Below are 22,793 nucleotides of genomic sequence, written 5' to 3' on the forward strand. Positions count from 1 at the left end.
TTATGTTAAACAAGCTTTCTCTGGGGATTCCCCTTGTTCATTTTCTGCACTTTTAGAGGCTCAACTGGGAAGCATAACAGCAAGAAATCCACTTCCTAAAAGAAGAGCTGAGCTTCTGGTACATTCTTCCGGCCCACTTGTTTACAACTGCCTTCCTGCTGCAAGAAGGGATGGAACCCTGCATGAGTGGGGAAATAAAATAACCTGGAGAGTGAAATTAGGATTGAGCTGATGAGATGTGAGGATGAAGAGCTCAGACACTGGTTAACGAAGGCAAATGCTGCATGGGTTAAAGTTCAGATTAACTTTGTTTTAAATTCCTGCTCATGACCAAAGCAGTTGAGAGCCATCTCCCTCAATTAACAGACTTGCAGCAATCAAACCCCATGCCTATAAACATAATGGTCAGAGGGACAGAAGCTGGCAGGCCCCATACTTGGCTCCAGCTGCAGAATGCCTCACCTGCATCAGCTCTGCAGGGTTAAACACGGGTACACACACAGAGAAGCCAGCAGAGTCCTGAGGCTGTGAGAGCCACAGACTGAGCAGAACCCCTGTGCCCTGGTCACGGCAGAAGCAGGAGCTGACACAAGATTGAGCATTCAAGGCATGAAGTGATTCTCACACTCCTGACACATTATTTCCCTGCCATTTTGCTCCTCCCCAGCCCAGCAGCACACACTCAAAGCACTGAGTGTTTGAGTGTTGAAAAGAAACCGAGATGTTTTTCCACATTTTTCTGGGTGGATTAAAAAATGCCTGCCCTGGAATGACCTATGAAATACTCCTGAGGAGGTTTAAAATACCTCCCAATATCTCTCCTGCCAGCACAATGCCAAGGGTTGAACATCTAAATATCCAGGGATAATCCTTGTTCCTGCTAATGATCCTTTTAAAAATCAGATTAACTTTGTTTTAAATTCCTGCTCATGACCAAAGCAGTCGAGAGCCATCTCCCTCAATTAAAAGACTTCCAGCAATCAAACCCCATGCCTATAAACATAATTGGCTTCCCATAAACATAACTGGGTAGCTAATAACAAACGTGCAAGAAGGTTGTTTTGCATGTTTTTGTGATTAACTCAATCAGGGAAGAAGTAGAGAAAGCAAACTGGAAAAATAAAGAGGATTGTTGTGGTACAAGTGAAAATTAGTGCTCTATCTGCAGCAGACCTGTTTGCTTTTTCCCTAAAGAAAGGCACTAGAAGACAAAAAACCCCACCCAACAACAGGTTTCAAGTGTGGGAGAAAGTCTCAAAGCTGTAGCCACATGTAATCCCCAGAACACAACCACAGTCAGTAATAAACATTTTCCCACATATTCTTGCACACAATAAATGTGTGCTAGACATGTATTTCCATGGTGAGTTAGTGTCTCAGATGAAGAAGAAATATTTCTTCACACTCCAAAAATGATTTCCTGTGCTGACTACCAATCCTAATACTACAGGCAAACACCTCCACTATGCTCCTCTAACACCTCAGATCAAAAACATCTTTAAGAAGAACAAGAAGATAACAATTTAAGGTTATTCTAAGGGTATGGTCTCTACCTTATACTGTAGGAAAGGAAATGGAAGATGAAATTCAATAATAAAGATGACATGTTTGGGGTTTGAATGGCACAAATATCCCTTCACAGTCTCCAAAGATGCTGATTTTTCTTTTTCACCCTCCAGTGCTTTGGGTCTGGTCCCAAGCATCAGGGAAAACATTGCACACACACTTATTAATTCTTTTTAAATATAATGCCAAGTGTCTGGGTCCTGTGCATGGAGCCTGCCCATCTGGCCATGAGCAGCCTCTTCTCTGCCCACAGGAATTTAAAGGCTTGCAAATTGTTGAGATCTGGCTGCTACCTCCTGTCCCAGTTCAGGACTTTTGCCTCCCACTGTCACTGACCAGGCAGGGAGGAGAAACTGATGTGCTGGTTACTGCTGTCCAAATCCTGTCCAGCTCTGTCCCCTGGAGCTGTAACCCAGCCAGTTGTTCCTCCCAGTGCCTTCACACCCCCATTTGTGTCTGTGCAGAGCCAGCTGTGGTGGCTGTGCCTGGTCCTTCAGCCCTGGCTGTGGCTTCTGTCCCTGTGAGGTGTGCTGCAGGGACATGCACAGGAGCATGGACCTGGGCGTGGAGCCCAGCCCCAGATGGCACTGGAAAATAATCCCTTTTCCTCACACTGCCCTGACCACCAGGAGCCTCTCCCCACGCAAGGTCCAAACGCTGCAACTCTTCTCTCCCAGCCATTCTGTGCTGCTGTGTCCCTCCCTCCTGCAGCAGCTTTTTGCCCTCCCATTTCTGCCCCTGGCAGTGATGGCTGTGCAGCAGCAGAGCCCTGCCCAGCCGAGGCAGGTGCCCAGGGGTGTACCTTGAAGGAGATCTCGGTGGTCATGGTGAAGCCGTGGGTGATGACGGGCTCCTCCTCGGCCGTGCGGCCCTTCCAGCAGTCCAGCTCCACGCAGCGGCAGCCCGACAGCAGCACCTGCCGGTACATCTCCACCGAGGAGTTGCCAGCCAGCTGCCCAGCTGCACAGAGCACAGGGAAAGGCAGGTCATGATGGGCCCCAGGAATGGATAAAACTGATCTGACAACGACAGAGTTACAGCAGCTTGGGCCCTCGGCTGGGAGGGGTAACGCGTTCATCGCTCCAAAGAACGCGAACAGCGTGAGAACGCAACGAAATCCCTTTGGCACAGCCAGGGTCATGGATCCATCCCTTTGGCACAGCCAGGGTCATGGATCCATCCCTTTGGCACAGCCAGGGTCATGGTCTGGGATCCATCCCTTTGGCACAGCCAGGGTCATAGTCTGGGATCCATCCCTTTGGCACAGTCATGGTCGGGATCCATCCCTTTGGCACAGTCAATACCATGGTCTAGATCCATCCCTTTGGCACAGCCAGGGTCATGGATCCATCCCTTTGGCACAGTCATGGTCATGCTCTCTGGATCCTGCCCTCAGGCTAACAGAGAAATAACCCAGCTGAAGCCAGCTCCAAAGCTTCTGATGGGCAGCATCAAATACATGAAATCAAATAATAATTGTAATAACAACAACAACAATAATAATAACAACAACTACTTAATTCCATGAGATTTTGTTATCCCTTGACCAGCAATGTGAAATTCAGACTCAGGAGACCGAGGCCACATTTTCTCACACCATGCAATGCAGTTTAGTACGAGATGAAACAAACCCCCTGCAGTCACTAATGGCACCACCATTAGGTCTCAAATCAATATTTAATATGCTAACCACTGCAATGAGCTGGTCAGTTAAATTTCCCTGATGTGATACCGTTTATGCAGGGAGAAATTCAATTAAACTGTCCTTTTCCAATAATGAGATAATATAAATCTAAAAATTAAGAAGGAAAACCTCATTTTTTTCAAACTTGCTAGGTATTAAAAAAGAACCCCCGCAAAAAAATTCCAACCCAAGCCAGCAAAGAAGTCCAGCTGGATTCAGGGAAGGATATCCAGCCAGATTGTCTTCATCTGCTGCAACAGGTTTGATTCCAGTCATTGAGATACAAATCTCTTGCAGCAGAGAGGTAACAGTAATGGAAGAAAGGCTTTGTGCCTCTTTTAGATGTGAAGAACATGGATGCAGTTTCCTCCTTTCTAGCAGACTTGCTGAGAAGATCTTCCTTGATTTCTTGAAGGAAATTAATTTTCTTTTTAAGGAGGCAGTGAGTTCATTTCCAGTGAAGATTCTTTGCTGACTGGGGACATATAAATACTTCATCTAGACTGGCATATACTATAATGCAGATGAATCCTCATTTTATTGTCTCTTATTGATTCTGTGTTTAGGTTTTATGCTGGGAAATCCACATTTTGGGATTTGCTTCACAAAACAGCATTGTCTGCTCTTGCTCTGTTTTTACCTTGTACTAAAACCTGTGTAGCAGAACCCCTCACTTGCAAATCCCTGTTTACAGTTTCTGTCTGACACATGAGGTGGAGCAATCATAAATACTCTGCAAGGTATTAACATTACTCCTGTTGGAATCCATCAGGATTCTCAGTTCCTGCTGGAACCAGTGACAAATATCTGTTAATAACAGAAGGAATTGGCCAGGGCTGGAAAGCTCTGAAAATCCAAATGGAGCCAGCAAAGTGACAACGTGTCTCTTTTTTTCTTTTCTTTTGGAATTTGGCTTTTTCCTGTTTCACCTCTGATTATGGCAGATTATCTTTCCTCACACAAAAACCTTTTTGGTGCAATTCCAATGCCTGGGTTAAGTAGTGGCTCTTTTTCTTTGCAGGATGCAAACAAGCATAAGCATGGGCCAGGGAATAACAACTCCCACTTCCATGTACTTATCCCTGAGCCTCTGCTGATGAAATCTTGGCTCTCATAGGGATCCACTGAACTCTACTGCCTAAAAGCCCCATTTTCACTTAGAAAACTGCCCTAATATTGTCTTTCTTTTCCCTCAGAGCATGTAGAGTTTGGATTAACAAAGTGTTTCCCAAGAGACTCCTGGTGGTTATCAGTGCTGAGTGTTTTGGGCTCAGAGATCCTTCACCTTGCAAAGTGCTTCAGTAAATCATGACATGCATCACTTGCCACATGACACTTCCCACACCACCTTATTAATAAGGCTCAGACGTTTTGGAAGGGTTCCTGCAAAGGATAAGAGGATATTCAACCTCCAAACCACACAACCTTCAGAAGGACCCCCAGGCAGAGTGTAAAATGCTAGCACATGTTTAATAGGCCCAACAGCTTGTTTATCTGAAATACAGAATATGAGAAACGTTCTACCAAATGTGGGGGTTTTGCATACATTATTTAGAAATATCTATTGTGTAAGTCCCTGTTTGCATTTAGTTTAAAATACCCCTTTTGCATTCTAAAATGTGATAACACAGACACTTAAGGGAACATTTCCAGTATATTTTAATAGCCTGAGTACAGATCAATTTTTCAATACTGGAAATTGAAAGCATTATGTATTCCCTTCTACAATACAAGCAGTGTCTACAGTAACACCATGCATAACATTTGCATCCCATCACCCTATGTGGGCTAAGGAGAAATGGATTTTGACAAAAAATTCACATTTTGAGAAAAATGTGATCGGCTAAACAATACCTGACAGGACAGCATGCAAAATGAGCTGGTGCCGACTGATCTGAGGATATGCCCCAGGTTTCCCCTCACAGAGCACTTCCACACCTCTAACTTGAAGCTGCTCCTGTCTCAGAAAGCGCATCTTTGCTGGGCTCATTCACCACTGTTTCTCCAAGTGAAAGTTATTTCCAATACATGGAGTTAAAATACATGGTTGCTATCTATTTAAGATATCTTTCCTGCCCAAACTGGGGGATTTTTGGACCCAGCTATTGGGAATGACCTGACTCTCCACTATTCTAGAAGCAGAGGCTGGTCCTTCCCTCTGTCCCAGCACGAGGGGCCTGTATCCTCCCTTTGCTGGGCACAAACATGAGCTGCTACATCTCCTCTCTCCAGACAAGTCCTGGAGGAGCACCAGTGCCCTGGATCATACACTGGGGGCTGCAGTGTGCAAATCAGAGCCCCACACACAGCTCCTCACCCCAGCAGCCACACAAGGTGCTGGCAGCTGAGATTTTTTAGACCCAGCCCCTTTAGCCGAATGCGTTTTCCTCCTGAGCTATTTCCCACTTTTGGCATTTGCTTTCTAGTCCAAGGTTCTGTTAACTCATGAGAAAATAATTGTAAAATTACTGTTTTAGATTGGTTTACGTAGGAACAAAGGTTTGGGGCAAGCAGGACAAGCAGCTCAGACCGCACACTGTGACACCCCCTGCTCCTGCCTGCCTGTCAGCCAGAATCAGGCTCTCAGCCTCCTTGCCTGTTGTTTTGAGCACTTCCCACTGGACCAGAGCAGGACTTTGGTGTGGGCAGCAGCAGAAGGTGTCCCCAGCTCTCCTCCCCTTCCCCATGGAACCTGCTCTGGAGGCTTTGAGGTGAGGCAGGTTTCAGGGAAGGGCTGGATGCAGATAATCAGCAGCAGCAGTGGGACTGAGGAAGCTCTGGAGCCAAAGAGCTGGAGGATGGTGGGTGAGAGGTCACAGGCAGCACCAGAGAAGAGAACTGCCCCTGGTGAGCCATTTTTCTAGGAACAACTGAAATAGCAGACTGTAAGCAGGGAAGCAGAGGCTGAGGGTGGACGGGATAGTCCCACACTGGCTGCATGTGCTTAGCTGAGATTATTGTTCCTTTTAGCCAAAACATGCGTTAAAGGTGCGTGATTTAGCATTTTGCATTTCCCATAAACAACAGCAAGCTGCCCAGCCCTCAAAACATGCAAGGCTGAGTGTGACATGTCATCATTTGTCTCTGATTTTGGGTGCTGCTGAAAGAAATGTTGTCCAAAAAAATCACTCCCCACTGAGCCCACAGCAGGAACCTGAGGGGAGACTCCAGGAAAAAGCAGGGTTGCACTTTAAGGGTTCAAAGGCATAAAGAATTCAATATGATACCAGTGATAAAAAAAGATGAGACAGTAAAAAAAGTTCTCAAAGATGACATTTCTTTAAGCTAGCCTAGTTCACTGCAAATCAACTCTTTCTTCATGGGCTTTTACCTTAGTTCTTAAAAATTACATTTCCCTAAGAAAAAAGAAAGCAGTAACACTTCTAAATAAATAATCAGGACTTGATGTACTGCCAAGGGTTTCTACTAAAGGCTAGGAAAGTGATCAGCATAATTAAAAATAAATTCAGAGTGGTCACATGGTGCTTTTTATGTTATAATGTTGTTTCTTTGTGCATGCTTTTTCTGGGTCAAAAAAACTAACAAAGGGAGAGATAATTGGTAGGGCATTAAGCTCAGTAATCAGAAAGTAATGCCAGGCTGAATGGTTTTCTTATTGTCCTGATAATTATTACATGACCAGTTGCTATTACATGGCCTCAGTCAGGGCAAAGGTGCTTCAAGGCTTCCCTTCCAGAGCCATGAGCACTTCAGCAGATCCTTCAAACTCTTCTTGGGAAAGGGAATAGCCTGCCATTAGTTAATTTCACTGATTTTATTTCCTTGTTGGAAGAAAGCAAATGGGAGTGTGACTGCTGTGTCCCATGCAGGTTCAGAGCAAAGTCCCAGGCTGTCAGTTTTTGTAATGCACAGATAAAAATCAAATCATGAATCCCACTGTGGGCCAGCTGCCACACATTCACTGCACATAATGAACCCACTGAAAGGGAAGGGCCTGTGGTTGGTGCCTGTAAATGTGAAACATGCACTCTGAAAAAGGAACTTGAAAGAGTTTCAAACTCCTCTTGCACTATCCCCTGGGTTTATCCTGATTTACTCCCCCAGTTTACTAAGCTAGGAATATTTTGTCAAATTAAGGCTGAAGATCGTGTTTCCAAATATAGCCTCTGAAATTCCTTGGAAATGCAGGCAAAGAAACCTGTAGATGCAATCTGAGATGATTTGCAGACTTTCACATCCAAGTCAAAGCAAGTGTAGCAAGTGTCAAGGTAAATAATTAAATATGTGAGGTCACTGGTAGTGCAGCTAAAAAAACCGGAATAGGTTGGACTAATAATGAATTCTTAATTCTTTGGGGTTTGGCTTTTGTACCTGTAAACCTTTGGAGCACATCTCTGTCCTGACCAGCCCTGATAAAAATCTGTGGTATGGACCTGGCTATAAATTTCTGCTGGTAGAGGGGAGAGCAATCTTCTATCTCTTCAGATCAACCTTAAATTGTCTCTAAACCTCCTGTGGGCCTGTGCTTCTCCTTTGGCACTGCAGCTTGACTGTTTTCTTCCAGAATATCTGTATAAAGCTGCAGCATTAGCCTTAAGCATCAGCTAATCCCCAGTGACAGAACAAAGTCCTCATTGGAGGTAAGAGGTCTGCAAAGCATCACAGTTAAAAATTGCTTTTGCTTTGGCCATGTCTTCACTCCACCAAAGAGCATAAATTTCTGCATATTGGAATCATAACTTAAAAGTGGCCACACTGATTTTCGTTTCTTTGAATTCAGAGAAAGAGAAATCCCTGTCAAAACAAATACTTGTGTGACAAGTTCTAGCACAAAACACATTTTACAGCTGAGATATAAACCCTTGAAAAATGGTGTCTAATGGAAACAATGACAGTTCATTCACTCTGTGAAAGCTGGCAAAGGTGCTGGAGAAAGAGCTGTAACAAACACAGAGCAGATGAAAATAACTCCCCTGAGGTCTGTTTAAAGTGGGCATCACCAGTGCCTGGGCCTGTTTATGTTTTGGCATTCTGGCACCCTGAAGGAGTTGGTCAGCTAAGGCCACTCTGTTAATAGCATTAAGAAGCCTACATGACACATAAACCACATTTTTAGCACTCAGTGCAGCATCATTTTAAATTAAACAATGCTAAGTCACCAGTAAGCATGACAGGAAAAAGCAAACATCAAATCAAACAGGAGAGAACCCCCTGTGCACATCTGCTTGCCCCAAACATTTGTTCCCACGTAAACCAAACTAAAATAGTAAATTTACAATTATTTTCTCATGAGTTAACAGAACCTTGGACTGGAAAACAAATGCCAGAAGTCAAATTCCTAAACTGCGTTAGCTTTTCCTGAGTCTTAAAGCATTGGTGACTTTGCTGTGCAAACAATACAGTTCAGACTGTAACTCTAATTAACAGGAGTTTCTGGGTGCTCAGCCTTTTTTAAAACATGGCAGCACCTAAAGGGTTCAGCTCAGATGTCAGATATTGCCAGAGAACAGATCTCCCTCCTTGCATTTATGGGCTGTCAGGAAGTTATGTGCCATGTTGGACCTCCCTAATCTCTGAATCCAAGCAAATTTCATGGAGCACAGCAAGCTGCCAGATTTCATGTTTATGGGCAAATTTATGAGCTACAGAGATGTTTCCCATATTCTGCTTTGCACACTTGTCCTTCTATCTTTGTTGCCATAAAAAGTACAATGTTCTTTCTCCTCCCTAAAGATGGGCCTTAATCTGCAACCCCATTTGAGAGAAACTTTTCACTGGGTTTCTGACCAGGCCTTATTTGAACAAAGCAACTGCTGCTCACCTGTTAATTAAAGTATATTTGATGCACTTGTCTTGCAGCTGCAACAAAAATTGAGTGCCACACCTGCTTCCCTGAAGAACAAACTCCACCACGTATCTAATGCTGCTGATTTCAGTGTATTTTACGTGACCACTGAAAACACCCAGAATTTCTGCAAGGTCAGGCATCAGATGGTACCTGTGAGGTAGGTGTTGTGTGAGGAGTTGATGAAGTAGTGTGACAGTGGCTGAGACATGTCCTCATTCAAGTCCAGTTTCTCAGGGGGGACGACGCCGTTCTCCTCCCCGCTCAGGTAGCGCATGAAGCCATCCACGGAGATCTGTCCTGAGAGAGCAACCAGGGAGAGCACAGTCAATCCCAGCTGCACACTCTGGGACAGGAGCTTACAGTGCCACCTTTTAGCTCTGGATTTATAACAGAAAGATTTAAAGGTATGTTTGGGTACAAAAGGAGACACATAACGCAAAGACACAGGGATATGACCGATTCACACTTTTTTCTTTTTCTGGCTTTTTGCATTATCTTAGCCCTAAAATTTTGATGAAACTTCAAAAAATATCCATTGTGCTTTATATAGTTCAAGCTGTAGAGTTAATTGGCTTGTCTTTTTCTCTCACCACTGCCATGTTAAATTTGATCTGATGTCTCTTCCTGGGATGGAACCACAGCAGGAGCCATGTCAGCAGCTACAGCCTTCAGCAAGATCCTTCTCTCTGCAGGGTTTGGAGCTTGCCAGCGCAAGAAATTTATTTTTCTTCCCCTTCAAACATCTCTCCTCTAATTTATCTGATTAATTACAATTCCCCTCCCTATGGGATCACTCAGTAGTGCTTTGTTAAAACACTTAAAACCAGCACAAACATAAAAATGCCTCCTTTTTCCTGAGGCACCTGGCAATTGCAATGTTCAGCACAACTCAGTGCCACAGAGGCACCTCCTGCTGAAGAGGGCAAGAGCTTCCTCATCCTCCCCTCTCCCCCCTCACTTTGTCCTCTTTCCCTCACACTCTGCACCTTCCCTGCCTCGCTCTGCTTTTTTCCCCTCACACTTTGCACTCTTTCTGCACTTTTGCCCTTTTTCCCTCTCACACTCTGCACTTTTTCCCCCCCACCACACTTTGCATATTTTTGACTTCATTCCCAAAGCACGCATAAGTGGCCAGCTAAAGTTTGGTAAATAACAGATTCATTTTAATGTTTTTATTGTGCATTGGAACAGGCCTGAAAAATACAAGAACAAGTGTGGAGGAGAAATACGGAAGTGTCTAATGTATTCTTAGCCACAGACATCCCTAATACCTCAAAATCAGAAATGTGTAGCTGCACGCTTGCACAAAGATTATCTAGGCTTGGCTCCAGCTCTAGAAATGCACCTGAATTAAAAACTTCCAAGAGTTTGGCAAGGCACTGCCCAGTGTGGAAGGGTCTCTCTGTGCCTCTCTGTATTTGTACACTCCTGCAGAAATACTTGAGGCAGTTTCTTGGTGAATGGTTCCACAGAACACCTCGAACTGCTGCTCCTTCAGGGTGCTGGAATTGATGCAGAGATCTAAAAAGAACCACAACACTGGGAACCAAGTGAAGTCAACAGAATCTGGCATTTTTTCCTTCCAATTTTATAGGAAGGAGAAGTCATTTCCTACTAGAAGAGGAGTATGTTGAGAGGTTTGATTGAATTTCCTGACTGTGATCAGCTTCATTATATGAAACATGGGAAGTGTTTGTGCAGCCTGATCTTTTTCTGCATCCCTGGCTCCACCTGATTGTTCCAAAATAGTTACAAGGGAGGGAAAAAGAAAAGAGAAGCACAAATGATGTGGCAAGTTCTAAACATTTCACAAGAATTCCTCACTAACTCCAGCTACACAATCCCACACCTTTCAAGATCTATTACAAGGGATCAAATACATGAATGTTTCTGGTTAAAAAGAGAAAACCACATAAAAATGTAACTGTTGTCCACAATATCAAGGCTCTTCTCTAGTCAACATTTGCCACTTCCGTTATCCCAGATCCTTTTTCCTGGAGCAGTCTTCAGGCAGGTGACACACTTCTGGCAAATGATTTATCAAAAACTCACAGCATTTCCAGGGGTAATTAAGTGAATCCTCTTTTCCATGGTTCTTAGATCTTGTCAACATTCATCAATCAAAACATTTTCTTCTGCAGCTCATGAGATCTGGACTATCCCCATCCCTGGGAGAAGGTGATCATGCATTTGCCATGGAGCAGGCATTCCAGCCACAGCAGGGGTTGGTAGGACAGACTGTGCTTGGTGAATGCACTTCTCAGAGGCTCCTCTGTTTGGAGACTGTGTTATCACTCAGTAATAGTGTGATAACACACTCTTAGTGTGCTACCTTAGTCCTGTTGGTCAGATCCAGAGAACCAGGCCCTGTCTCCTGTGGGGCCTGCAACAGTGCTGGGGCAGACACAGGTGACAGCCCATGGAAAACCTCCCATGCAGCCTCCAGGGCTGGAAAAAGCTGCTTTTGACACAGAAGTCCTTCTCCCAGAGCCTAATAAGACACAGGTAGCTTGACAAGATCCTGCTTTGCCACGCCCTCTAGCAGCCAGCATGACCAGCACGGTGCCTGGATGTGGAAATGCTCATGGTGCCAGCTCTCAGCATCAGGATGTAAACAAACCCTGCTCACTCAACACCTGCTACAAGACATCAGGGCTCAAAGCAGCCTTGAACTTCCAAAAGCAGCTGCTCCTGCAGTTCTGTGCCCTCTGCAGAGGGCCAAGACCAAACACCAGCAGCGCAGTAGCCTGGGGGAGATGTAACAAAAGTGCAGCTAACCCTGAGAACTTCTCAAACAGCTGCTGGGTCTAAACTTCATCCCCTTATTTTGGTGGGTATGCTGGATGTGCAGATACCTAATTTTCCTTGGCTCTAGGAAAATTTTCCTAGCCCAGCCTGCTCCCAGGAGCCTTCCAGTCCTCCAGGAGAAGTCTTGGGATGGAAAACAAGAAAGGCACAGCAGACAGCAGAAAAGACAACATATGTGAGCACTTCTTTGCATTTCATCCTTGCGACTTTAACAACAGCTTTCACTTATCCCTTAAAGTTTGTGGATGATCTGTATGACAATTAAAATGTGCATTTGCTTATACACAGTATGCAGGTTAGGCCACACGCATTTTAAACATTTCTGTCTGTATATTTGCAAACTTCATAGTGCTTTCCATTTGTTTAAAACCATGCTGTTATCCATTCAGTTATAATCTAACTGGAAAGCACCATTGTGCCAAGAGATGTTATTAAAGCAAAAAAGAAAACAAACAAAAAGGAAGCGAGACGATTAATTGGCACCTTGTATCTCCCAGTCAGCAGCACAGAATTGCAATGGTGTTTTGTCTGACAGTGAAATCAGGTTTATTCCAATACAATCTGTAACAATAATCACATTTGCTCTAATCCCACACAAATGAGCAGCCCTCTCAATTTGAAGATAAGAATCCAACAAGCAAAGCAGATACTCGATAATCCAGTGAGAGATCTGTGAATCGAGTCCAATTGGGAACGCTCTCTCACAAACAAGCCCTGCAATTCACAGCTCATTAGGGATTAAAACTTCATGCACAGTGTGGAGCAGGATGCAGAGTCCTGGTGTGTCTCCTGACACTGGGCACACATGTGCTACTGTCTGCTCTCTGCCCCTGTGAGCCTGCAGAGAAGCTCCCAGGATGAATTTCCATGGAATTCACACTGTGTGGGACACAGAGTGCCAGAGCTGCTCTGGTGGCACTCGCAGGGTTTGCATCCAAGTGGTGCTGGAAGCTGCTTGGCTTTCCAGACACATTTCTGCTGCTATATTGCTTGGGGGTTGTTGGCATCTTACTGCAAAGTTCCCATACCTTCTCGGTGATTTCCCAAGGGCATCTCCTCTCCTCACAGCACTGACTCTTTCTTCTTCACAGCACAGCCAAAAACCGCAGCCCTCACCTCACCCACCTAACCCACTCTTTTGTAGCACTCTTCTTGTTATTGGGCACAGCTGTGGCCTGTTAAGGGCAGGCCTGTTCCTGATCTCTGGGGATTGGCCCAGCTGCACCTCCTCAGGTGTGAGATTACCTTCTGCACTATTTTCTTACATTCTGTCGCCCCACAGGGGGTAACTGCAGTTTCTGATGATTTAGGTTTGCAAACCAGGGCAGGACAGGATTGTCCCACTGCACTGTCCACTCTCTGCCACTCCTGGTGACAAAGTCACCACAAGGAGAGAGTACAGAACAAGCTCAGCCCAGTCCAACCCCACAGCTGGGTAAAGACCTCACCCCAGTTATCTTAGTGCTGCTTTGTTTTAGAAACAAACAGTGAGCACGGCAAAGACCCTCAGGCCTCAGGTCAGGATCTGCAGATACATCAAAATATCAGTGTAGCAGCCACCATTTACACACCAGGGGCAGAAATCATCAGTAGCTCCTCAATTTCAGCAGTTCTCTCAGTGATCAGTAAGGGCAAAAATTCACACTAGTCAGCCTTATCAAATTAATAAGCAGAGGAACAGCAATATATCTGAATTACTGCATCTGGTTATTAGTGAAGCATTTAATGAAGTTTTAAACTCAGATTTTTCCTAATTGGAAAAACTAATCTGCAAAAAAGCTCAGATAGAAATAAACTGAGGTCAGCCTAAAAGATCAGGGTTTCTTTGAATTTGAAAGCTGAGCTGCACAAGAAGTCCAGAGGCTGAACACTGATCAGTGGTAGGTTTGGTTTCATAACATCCTTAATAATGTGAAAAAGTAGAATCAACAACACAGGGTTTACAAAACAGACACTTCTATGGTGGCTGTTAGCAAAACAAGAGGGCAAAGCTGTCGTGAACCAGGTAAATGGGACACAAATCAAAGGAGAACACACAAATTACAATTCAAGCTACATAGCTAATCACTGGAGCAAAGGAAAATCCAAAATACAGAGGTGAACAGGGAAGAAGATGCTCAGGAATGCATCACCCTGAGAAGCACATGAGATGCAGAGATCAGCAAGCCATCTGTAAAGGAAGCTGCATCAAAAAGGTGATTAAGAAAAAGGAATGAAACAGGTAATGAGACCAGAGTGAGCACTAGAAAACTTGGGGTGAGTGAAAAACCTTGGCAGTGCTTCAATTAGGTGTGCTAGGAAACAGTCTTGCAGTGCATTTATTGGTTGTGTCATTGCTTAAATCCTTTAAAATCAAAGCAGGACAATATCCTGTTGTGCTCAAATCTCATTTCCTTTCTCTAAACTTTGAGGAAAACAGAATGGATCCAATCCTGCCCTCAGTTCTAGTCACTGAAATACCTTCTGCAATTAGAGTTACCTGGCCACAAACCAAAACAAGCTGTCTTGAGGAACATGTTCTTGAAAGAGAAATGGAAAACTCCCTCAGTAAGAAAGAACAGAACAAGATTCTTCTCTCCAGCCTTGGATGGGTACAGTGCAGTGAAACACAGAGAGATGTGAGCACAGACAGAGAATGGTACAAGATCAGGATCAATTATTCTATAGATATGGTTTATCCTGATACAGGATCAGGATCAATTATCCCATAGATATGGTTTATCCTGATACAGGATCAGGATAAATGCTTCCTGAATGGGACACAAATCAAAGGAGAACACACAAATAACAATTCAAGCTACATAGCTAATCACTGGAGCAAAGGAAAATCCAAAATACAGAGGTGAACAGGGAAGAAGATGCCCAAGAATCCATCACCCTGAATGACAAGTCAGCGAGGGAGAACAGGGGAAGGCAAAGCTGGTGTGTCTAAGCAGCCTGCACAGAAAAGCTTGCTCAGTGCCCCTTAACCCATGGGGAAACACCACACGCCCAAGGACACAGATCCAGAGCTGTGTGCACAGCAAGGCTCCTCAAGTAAAGCAGAGTTTAGGGCGCCTAAATCAGGAATGCTTGTCATTCTCATGAACTATCATATCCACTTTAGCATCTGCACAAGTGCACAGAGGAAACCAAGAGTGGATACAATTATTCACCTTTTCTGGGGGTGGCAAGAAAATGTTTGCAGATGGAAAATCACTTTTCTGAACTATCAAGATGAGGCACTGCAGCCCAAGACACTGAATTCACTCCAGAGAAGAAATATTTCCTACAAGCTTCCACATGAGCCATGCCAAACAGCAAATCTACTTAAATCAGAATTAAAAACCAGAATTAAAACTTGGGGAGCATTCCAAGGACACTGCCATCTCCAAGGGAAAGGAAGGTGGAGTGGCACCTGAGGAAAAAGCAGGTTTCAAAATCTCACTGGTGCCTATATGCAGGAACCATCCGGGTTTAACAAGATCTTAAAGCCAACTGCAGTGTTGAGTGTGGTATTTATTTACTCATTTTATTAGAAGTCACAGGCTTTTTCAGCCTTTTCAGGCTCTCAGGAAGGAAGGGCTCTGATCCACAGGGGCTACACAGCCTATGAAAAGGAGGTATTTTTCTGCAGTAGTGCTAGAAAACGGCAAAACACACATTGAAGCAGGGAAGATTCTAAGCACTCAACATTTTCTCTTGCTTACAATTGATACCTTGGAAACACATTTATTCTGATGGCTATTGATCCTTTGAATGCCTGCAGCAGCTTTAAAAGCCTCTGCTGTTACAATGCATGGTCCCAGTTCAGAGATTGTGGTAACCAGAGCTTTCCTGAGAAGGAAAACAAGTCTTGGAGCAGTTTCTAAAACTTCAGCAGGCAGATGCTAAACTTGTTAGAAGGCAAACTTAAATAACCAGTAATTGTTAAGGAGTGGGGGAAAACCCCAAGGAACTGATCTCTGCTAAGTGTCAAGACTGAAGCAGGGTTTTACAGCCACAAACCCATCCTCTGCTCTTGGCTTCTCAGCAGAGATGTAGCAGAAATTGTTTCTGACAGGATATCCCTTACGGGATATCACAAGCCAGTTAGTTTAGATCCAATTAAATCCACAAATCCACATTTACACCAGTCCCTAGCTAGCAGTGCAATGAGCACTTTGCAACATGGCAGGTTTCTAAGGCAGCTGAGTGGAAAGGATTTAAATCAGACAGATAAAACACCATTCATCCCAGCGTATTACAGTTATTTCTGACAGACCTGAAAGAGGGACATCACTGGAATACGTCACTGCCTTGCCAAACCTCTCAGAAACATCCTCTGTACAATGCCTCAGAGTGATCCTGCGAGATGGAATAATGTTAAATGTTGGCTTACTTCCAATTGCTAAGTTGCACCAAAAGACATCTAAAAATATGTATTTTTTTTCTGCTAAGTGATACTTCTCTACATAAGCTATTAATGCACTTGCCAAAAAGACTGCCCTGTAGTATCATGGGAAGAGATAAGAGAAGAGTGTCAGTGTGCTCTAAGTGGTAAAAAAAATCTAAAAGAGAAAAATCTCAGGTGACATTTTTACTTCCACAAACTCCTGCAACTGAAAATAGATTAATATTAAAGAGAAGTGGCAAAGAATAAAGGGGTGGCACTGCAAAGACAGTGCAAATAAACCAAAAAGAAGGGATTTTAGTCCCTTTAAAGGGCCTTCCTTATCTGTTCTTTAAACTTGGTTCTGCAGCTGCAGGCACTGCAGTGGACAACCCCTTCCATAAACAACCTGAGCTCTCTCCTTATAACAATTGGTTTTTTTCCCCTCTTTACTACCTCTGGTACTCTGTGCCAGGACCATATTGTTAGGAAAGTTTTCCTCATTTCCAGCCTCAATTTATTCAAGGCCACCTGATCCCTGTGTGTTCTTGTGCCAACATTGTCCCTTAGTTCCCCACCTCGTGCTGCCTCCCCAGAGTTCAGCCCTGCTGTATTTATGGGCAGGGTATGTATTTATGGGTGGGGTATCTATTGATATCCTTCCAGCTGAAGGATATTGGTGGCTATTGAAGGATATTGATGGATACTGAAGGATACTGGTGGATACTGAAGGATATTGGTGGACACTGAAGGATATTGGTGGATACTGAAGGATACTGGTGGATACTGAAGGATACTGGTGGATATTGAAGGATATTGAAGGATATTGGTGGATACTGAAGGATATTGGTGGATACTGAAGGATACTGGTGGATATTGAAGGATATTGAAGGATATTGGTGGATACTGAAGGATATTGGTGGATACTGAAGGATACTGGTGAATACTGGTGGATATTGGTGGCTGACTGCATCTGCCAGCAGAAGGAAATTTCCTCCCATGGATGCTGTGCCCAGCAGGGCCCAGGCTGCTCTGGGAGCCCTGCCCTGACAGACCCCACCCATCCCAGAGTTCCCAAGCCTTGACCTGGCTCCTCAGGGCCCAGAGTGACTGTTTGGTGAGCCCAGCCCCCCCGAGGATGAGGCAAAGCCCAGAAATGACACACAGAAGGGGATGGCCCAGCGGCAGAGAGCCCATCTGTGGCTCCTGTGCCCCCAGTCCTGGATGTCACCCAGCAGCCTCCATTGCCTGTGTCCTCAGGGGCCCTTTCCAGCTGCAAGCACTGCATTTATACAAGTCACAATGAAGAGACAAACCACACCATGTTTGCCCAAATTTTATCTACATTTGTTTCCTTCAGCACTTGAGTCCAGGCTCCTTTATATTTTCAGAAATAAACCTTATCTAATATTCATCTTCAAACCATAAATTCTGCTGCTAAAATTGAATACTTCCCCGTGCTCCATAAAAGAGGCAGCAGCAAGCACAGAATAAACAGTTTGACTGTTGGACTAAGTTTTCTATTTCTGGCCTCTGACAGTCTGAGGCCGGGTCAAACACAATACAGAAAAACATCTCTCCATAAGCCCTGAAATGCAGAATTGATGTCAGAGTCTCTCATCTCTGGGCAAAAGCTCCAGCTGGAGGTTCTGAATGAGGTTCTAAAGCCTCTGAACCTGTGTTTGCTCTGTGCCCTGCCAGCCCAGGCTCCTCCAGCCACTGCCAGTGCTGGGGCAGGGGTGAGGGCTGCCCGTGGGGTTTGGTGCCAGGGCCCACCAGGGCGGTTCCAGGCTGTGGAGCAGGAGCCACCACTGTGGTCACTGCCCTGTGGGACAGCACAGGGCTGGGCTGACTGCACGACCTGCTCTGGCACCAGGGGTTCATGCTCTGCAGCCCTGAAGATAAATGCCACAGAAGTGTGGGCCAGTTTACACTCAGCATGTTTCACTGATGTCCATTGGAGCCATTCCTCGTGCCAGATACCAGGTCCAAAATGGATTTCTGCAAAGCTCAGGCTTCTTTCAAAGTGCCTGCATCATACACTGAAGATCACAAAACTTGCCCTCCCTGGAACCCTAAATACATTTTGGTATTTTCATTATCTCTACACCAACAACAGAGTAAAGTATTCAGTGCTGCAAAATTCACTGTCACCACTCCACTGTTTCAGTTGGTTCAGTTCAAAGATGACACAATTTACCTGCAAAGCAGATGCAAAAAATCCTTATAATTGAGGACTTTCTGTTCTAAAAGGTTTTTATGTTTAGTTTTTCACTTGAGATGCAATGTTCCAAACAACTGCAAGATCTGAAATTAATTTTACAGCCTAACTAGAAAAAGCAACCTCCAGTGTATTACAGAAATAAATTTTGCAAACTCATTTTGACAAATAGTTTTCATTAACATATTTATGCTGCCACATTATCCATACTAACACTTGTTGCACATATATATATATATATTTTTTTTAAACAATTTTAAAAAAAAGGTTTCCTGATAAGCTACCTAGCTGCTGACAGCCTGGGCTAGCCCTACAACTTTGGTGTGGCTTAAACATCTCAAAGAGTAACAAATCATGACTGGGATCTATTGTTCTGTCAATATTTGAGACAGAAACAGTGCAGAGAGCTCTTCTCTTGTACAACTGGAATGCTGGAAAACATTGACAATCCCAAAGTTAATGGGCTATTGGGGAAGTATTCTCACTTTCCATGTTCCAGTTGGGAGGCCAAAGAATTCCAACTGCTTTGTAACACTTCCTGCAAATGTTTCATACCAGCCATTTGCCTGAATGATTTATATGTCAGAATTTATGCGTTAAATATTATGAAGTATGTCTTAAAAGTAGAGCCATGGCTGCACAGTGCTTGTTTTTGCCATTAAAATCTGTTACCTAGGAAATGACCCCCTTCTGCCACCACAGGAATCCAGGGTGTAATTATTCTTAAGCAGTTACTAAAAGGTGAATTTAATGCAGTGGGGTGAAAATGTTTAAATGGCACAGAAGTTTAAAGGAGGAAAAACACGTTTATGCTGGAGTGAATACTGCCTGGTGTTAAGGCTGCCATGGGAAAAATACATACAATAGATGCTGTATAAAATTAAATGTAACTTAATTGAATGATAATTGCTTCATTTATTTTATTACCTAAGAAAAACTCAGCGCAACAACTACCAATAAATGTGCACTGCAAAACAGAATTCATACTGAATTCATGGAGAGAGTCATGCAACCAGCTCCTCTACAATCCTTACAAATGCACGTCAAAGCAAAGCTGACACACAGCAAATAGATGGAGAGAAAATCTGGAGAAAGAAACACTGTGAAATATAAGAGCAGATCTAAAGGGTTGGCCCTTTAAAATTAAAGAAGCAGAGATAATATTTAAATAAATGCATCCTTACAAGGGAGAAAAAATCAACATCTTTATGCCATTACTTAAAGCACTTTCACACTCTATTTTTAAATCTTCCACCACAAAACCACTCTAAAAATAAAGGCTGATAATAGCCTAACCCTTGCCCTGCTCCCTCCAAGGATGATGTGGAAACACATAATTAATGGCTTTAGTTTTTTCACACTGCTTTCCCTAGCAGCCCCTGGGTTTGTGCTCCTCCTGCTTTCATTCCCAGCCTGGTGCTGGGTGCAGCTCTTGCTGCACGCCTGGAGTGTGGGGGTGACCCAGGGGCTGTGGCTCTGTGCTTTCCAGAGCACTCCCCTGCTTTCACAATGAGAGCTTTCAGCTGAGACACTGGGGTTGGAGCTCTCAGAGCTCCTTCTGAACTCAGAAACTCTCAGAAATGAATTGCATTGTTGGGTAAGGAAGAGCCACATGTTTCTGTGGAATGGGAGACACACATAGATATGGTAAATTCTCCTCCAGCCTCCCAGCACACAGGGAGAGACTGCTCAGCACCACCAGAGGCTCCTCCTGCTCCCACCTGATAAGGGAACAGTTCAGCAGGGAATTAATCTGCTTCCCAGCACGACACAAAGCATTAATCACATCAGCTCACCTGGACCACAATAAAACACTACTGCAGACACTTAACCTATGCAGATGTCAAGCCCACCTCTCTGCTGATTCTGCAAAAGCTCCACGGTATTCCAGCAATAAATGCACCTAAAATACATCAGTGACAGGCAGGAGCACAGGCAGGAGTTTTACTCAGACCTCTGTAACCTCAGGAACTTCACCAGCAACAAAAGACTTTACCAGGTACCGGAGGAGCTGCAAAAATGTAAAACATTATGGACAGCTCTTGCTTACTGTGTGCAAAACAGTGCAGGTGAGCAGCAACAGGTACAACAAAAGGCTACAATGGGGACCAGGGGAATTATGAGATCCCAAAAGCACTTGAATAGTGCACAACAACTCACCAGAAATCCATTTAATTAGCTGTGAGAGAATCATTAGAAGAGAATATTGTGGTGCAGTGGATGTGCACAGCCAATGAGCTGGGACAGGAATTGAGGAAGAACAATCATCAGAGGAGTGAAGGTCTAGCACTATCCAAACAGGGAGCAAGGAGTCAGGTGTGCACATGGCTTCCACTTCATAAATTTGGATTTATATTTAAAGGAAAAAAAATCCCTGATTTTATTTAAAAGAACTCTTCAATGCATGAAATTTTATTTGCTAACAAGCATGCGCATCACCCTTTTGGAGGTTGTCTGGGTACCTGCGTTCATGTTTCTGGCCAAAAACTGTCTGGAAACTTCACTTCAACAACCCTGGCAGCAGGAAGCCTGGGGGATCATCCCTTCTCCAGAACACCACATTAAAAGGTTAAATCACTGCTCTAAAATAAATATGTGGTTACATTTTGGTGACATTTTATAGACAAGAAGCATTTTTTGACAATTATTCCATGAGTGCAGAAATGAATGCACACCTACACTTCATTTAATATACAGCGAATTGCATTCCCAACTCAGAGCAGATGCACAGAAAATATTGTGTCCCCATGTCATCCCTGATTAGCCAATTCCTGTCATTTTAAGGCAGCAAGCTTGGGATTTACACTGGAGCTGCTGCCAGTTCCTGCAGCTCAGCTGCCAGACAGGGAGGTGGTTCTTCAGCACAGAGGTGGATCTCAGGTTGTGCCAGCTGGACCCCAGTGCACAAGCCTGAAAAGGGAGGAAAAAAACCCACAACAATCCCACTAAAAGAATTAACTCTCTGTGATCTGTCCCTTCTCCAAGTCAGTGATTTCAGAGAGAACTGATTCTTCAGGAGCAACATAAATCACACTCAGGACAAGAGGCATCTATGGAACAGCAAATGTGTGCCCCAAGGTAAACAGGGTGAACAAATCCCACAAAAACCTGTGTGCCCCAAGGTAAACAGGGTGAACAAATCCCACAAAAACCTGTGTGCACCAAGGTAAACAGGGTGAACAAATCCCACAAAAACCTGTGTGCACCAAGGTAAACAGGGTGAACAAATCCCACAAAAACCTGTGTGCACCAAGGTAAACAGGGTGAACAAATCCCACAAAAACCTGTGTGCACCAAGGTAAACAGGGTGAACAAACCCCGCTGGAGGCTGGGGGCAAACACCACCACAGCACCTTCTCCCTGGGCTCTGTTTCATGTTTTCTCCTTACTGCTAGTCAGAGGGTGGTTCCATTTTGATTCTGGCACACCAGTACAGCTCCTTCTAATAAATCCTTTATTTGGCTGATATGGAGTGCTAATATTTGGGTAACAAGGATGATCTTTCAGGTAACAGACTTTCCTGCTGTGATGGGAAGTAAGGTAAGCACAGAGCACAGCTCTAATATTTGCACAGATGAGAAAGGAGGTCACAAGTGGTTCCATTTTCTCAAGGTACTGCTCCTGCTGACGTCAAAGACAGTTTGCATAAATGTGGCCAAGAAGCAGGATTTAACCCTCCAACTGGAAACACTCAGTTGGATTGGACTAGAAAAATAAGAAGCCTTAAGAGGAAAAATTAGAAGTGTTTGAGAGACAGCACTGATGATGACATCAGTTTCCTCCAGGAAGATGTCACGGTGAGAAGGCTTCCAGGGAGAGGTGGGAGTGCCTTCAGTTAATCTCCAGACTCTGGGTCTTTTTTGACTTTTTGATCCACAATCTCTGGACCAATCTTTTTTTCATATTAGATCTGTTTTTCAGGGTACTCCCATGCCTCTAAAATTTCTAAGGTGTAAACACATCAAAAGCTGGGCTAATCACCAGGATATGTGGATTGGAATAAAACAGGATGCTGAATGCTATTTTAAGACTTGTGGTGGTAGCAAAAATCTGCAGAGATTTGTGCAGGAGCTCTTTCACTGCTATTGGCTAAGTGCCCAGCTAACTCCTGACACCACTTGAGGTGTTCAAAAGGGAATTTTCTGTGATTATAGCATGAAACACACTGAGTTGATCTCGTATCTTGCATTGTACACCACTTTATCCAAAAGCAGAGAGCTAGACTTAATAGTATTATTAAATTATAGATTTATCACGCTCTTAGTTCCATTATCCCTGATTTTTTTCTTTCAGCTTTACATTTTAGATGCTGGTAAACAGCCACTGTGATAGTCAGGCTTCTGCTGAGGGTCAC

General features: G+C 44.1%; 1 protein-coding gene across 3 annotated transcripts in view; it reads right to left on the reverse strand.

Annotated features, from left to right (window-relative positions):
* Positions 1 to 22,793, reverse strand: part of PLCB1 (phospholipase C beta 1) — a 323,139-nt gene that overhangs the window by 92,312 nt on the left and 208,034 nt on the right. For all 3 annotated transcript variants that reach the window (XM_030946647.1, XM_030946646.1, XM_030946648.1), the window contains exons 10-11: positions 9,210 to 9,356; positions 2,369 to 2,526 (exon numbers count right to left, since the gene is read on the reverse strand). In XM_030946647.1, the coding sequence (XP_030802507.1) occupies positions 2,369 to 2,526; positions 9,210 to 9,356 (305 nt within the window). The remainder of the gene's footprint in view (positions 1 to 2,368; positions 2,527 to 9,209; positions 9,357 to 22,793) is intronic.

Source organism: Camarhynchus parvulus, chromosome 3 (assembly GCF_901933205.1).
Source record: "Camarhynchus parvulus chromosome 3, STF_HiC, whole genome shotgun sequence".
Taxonomy (NCBI): Eukaryota; Metazoa; Chordata; class Aves; order Passeriformes; family Thraupidae; genus Camarhynchus; species Camarhynchus parvulus.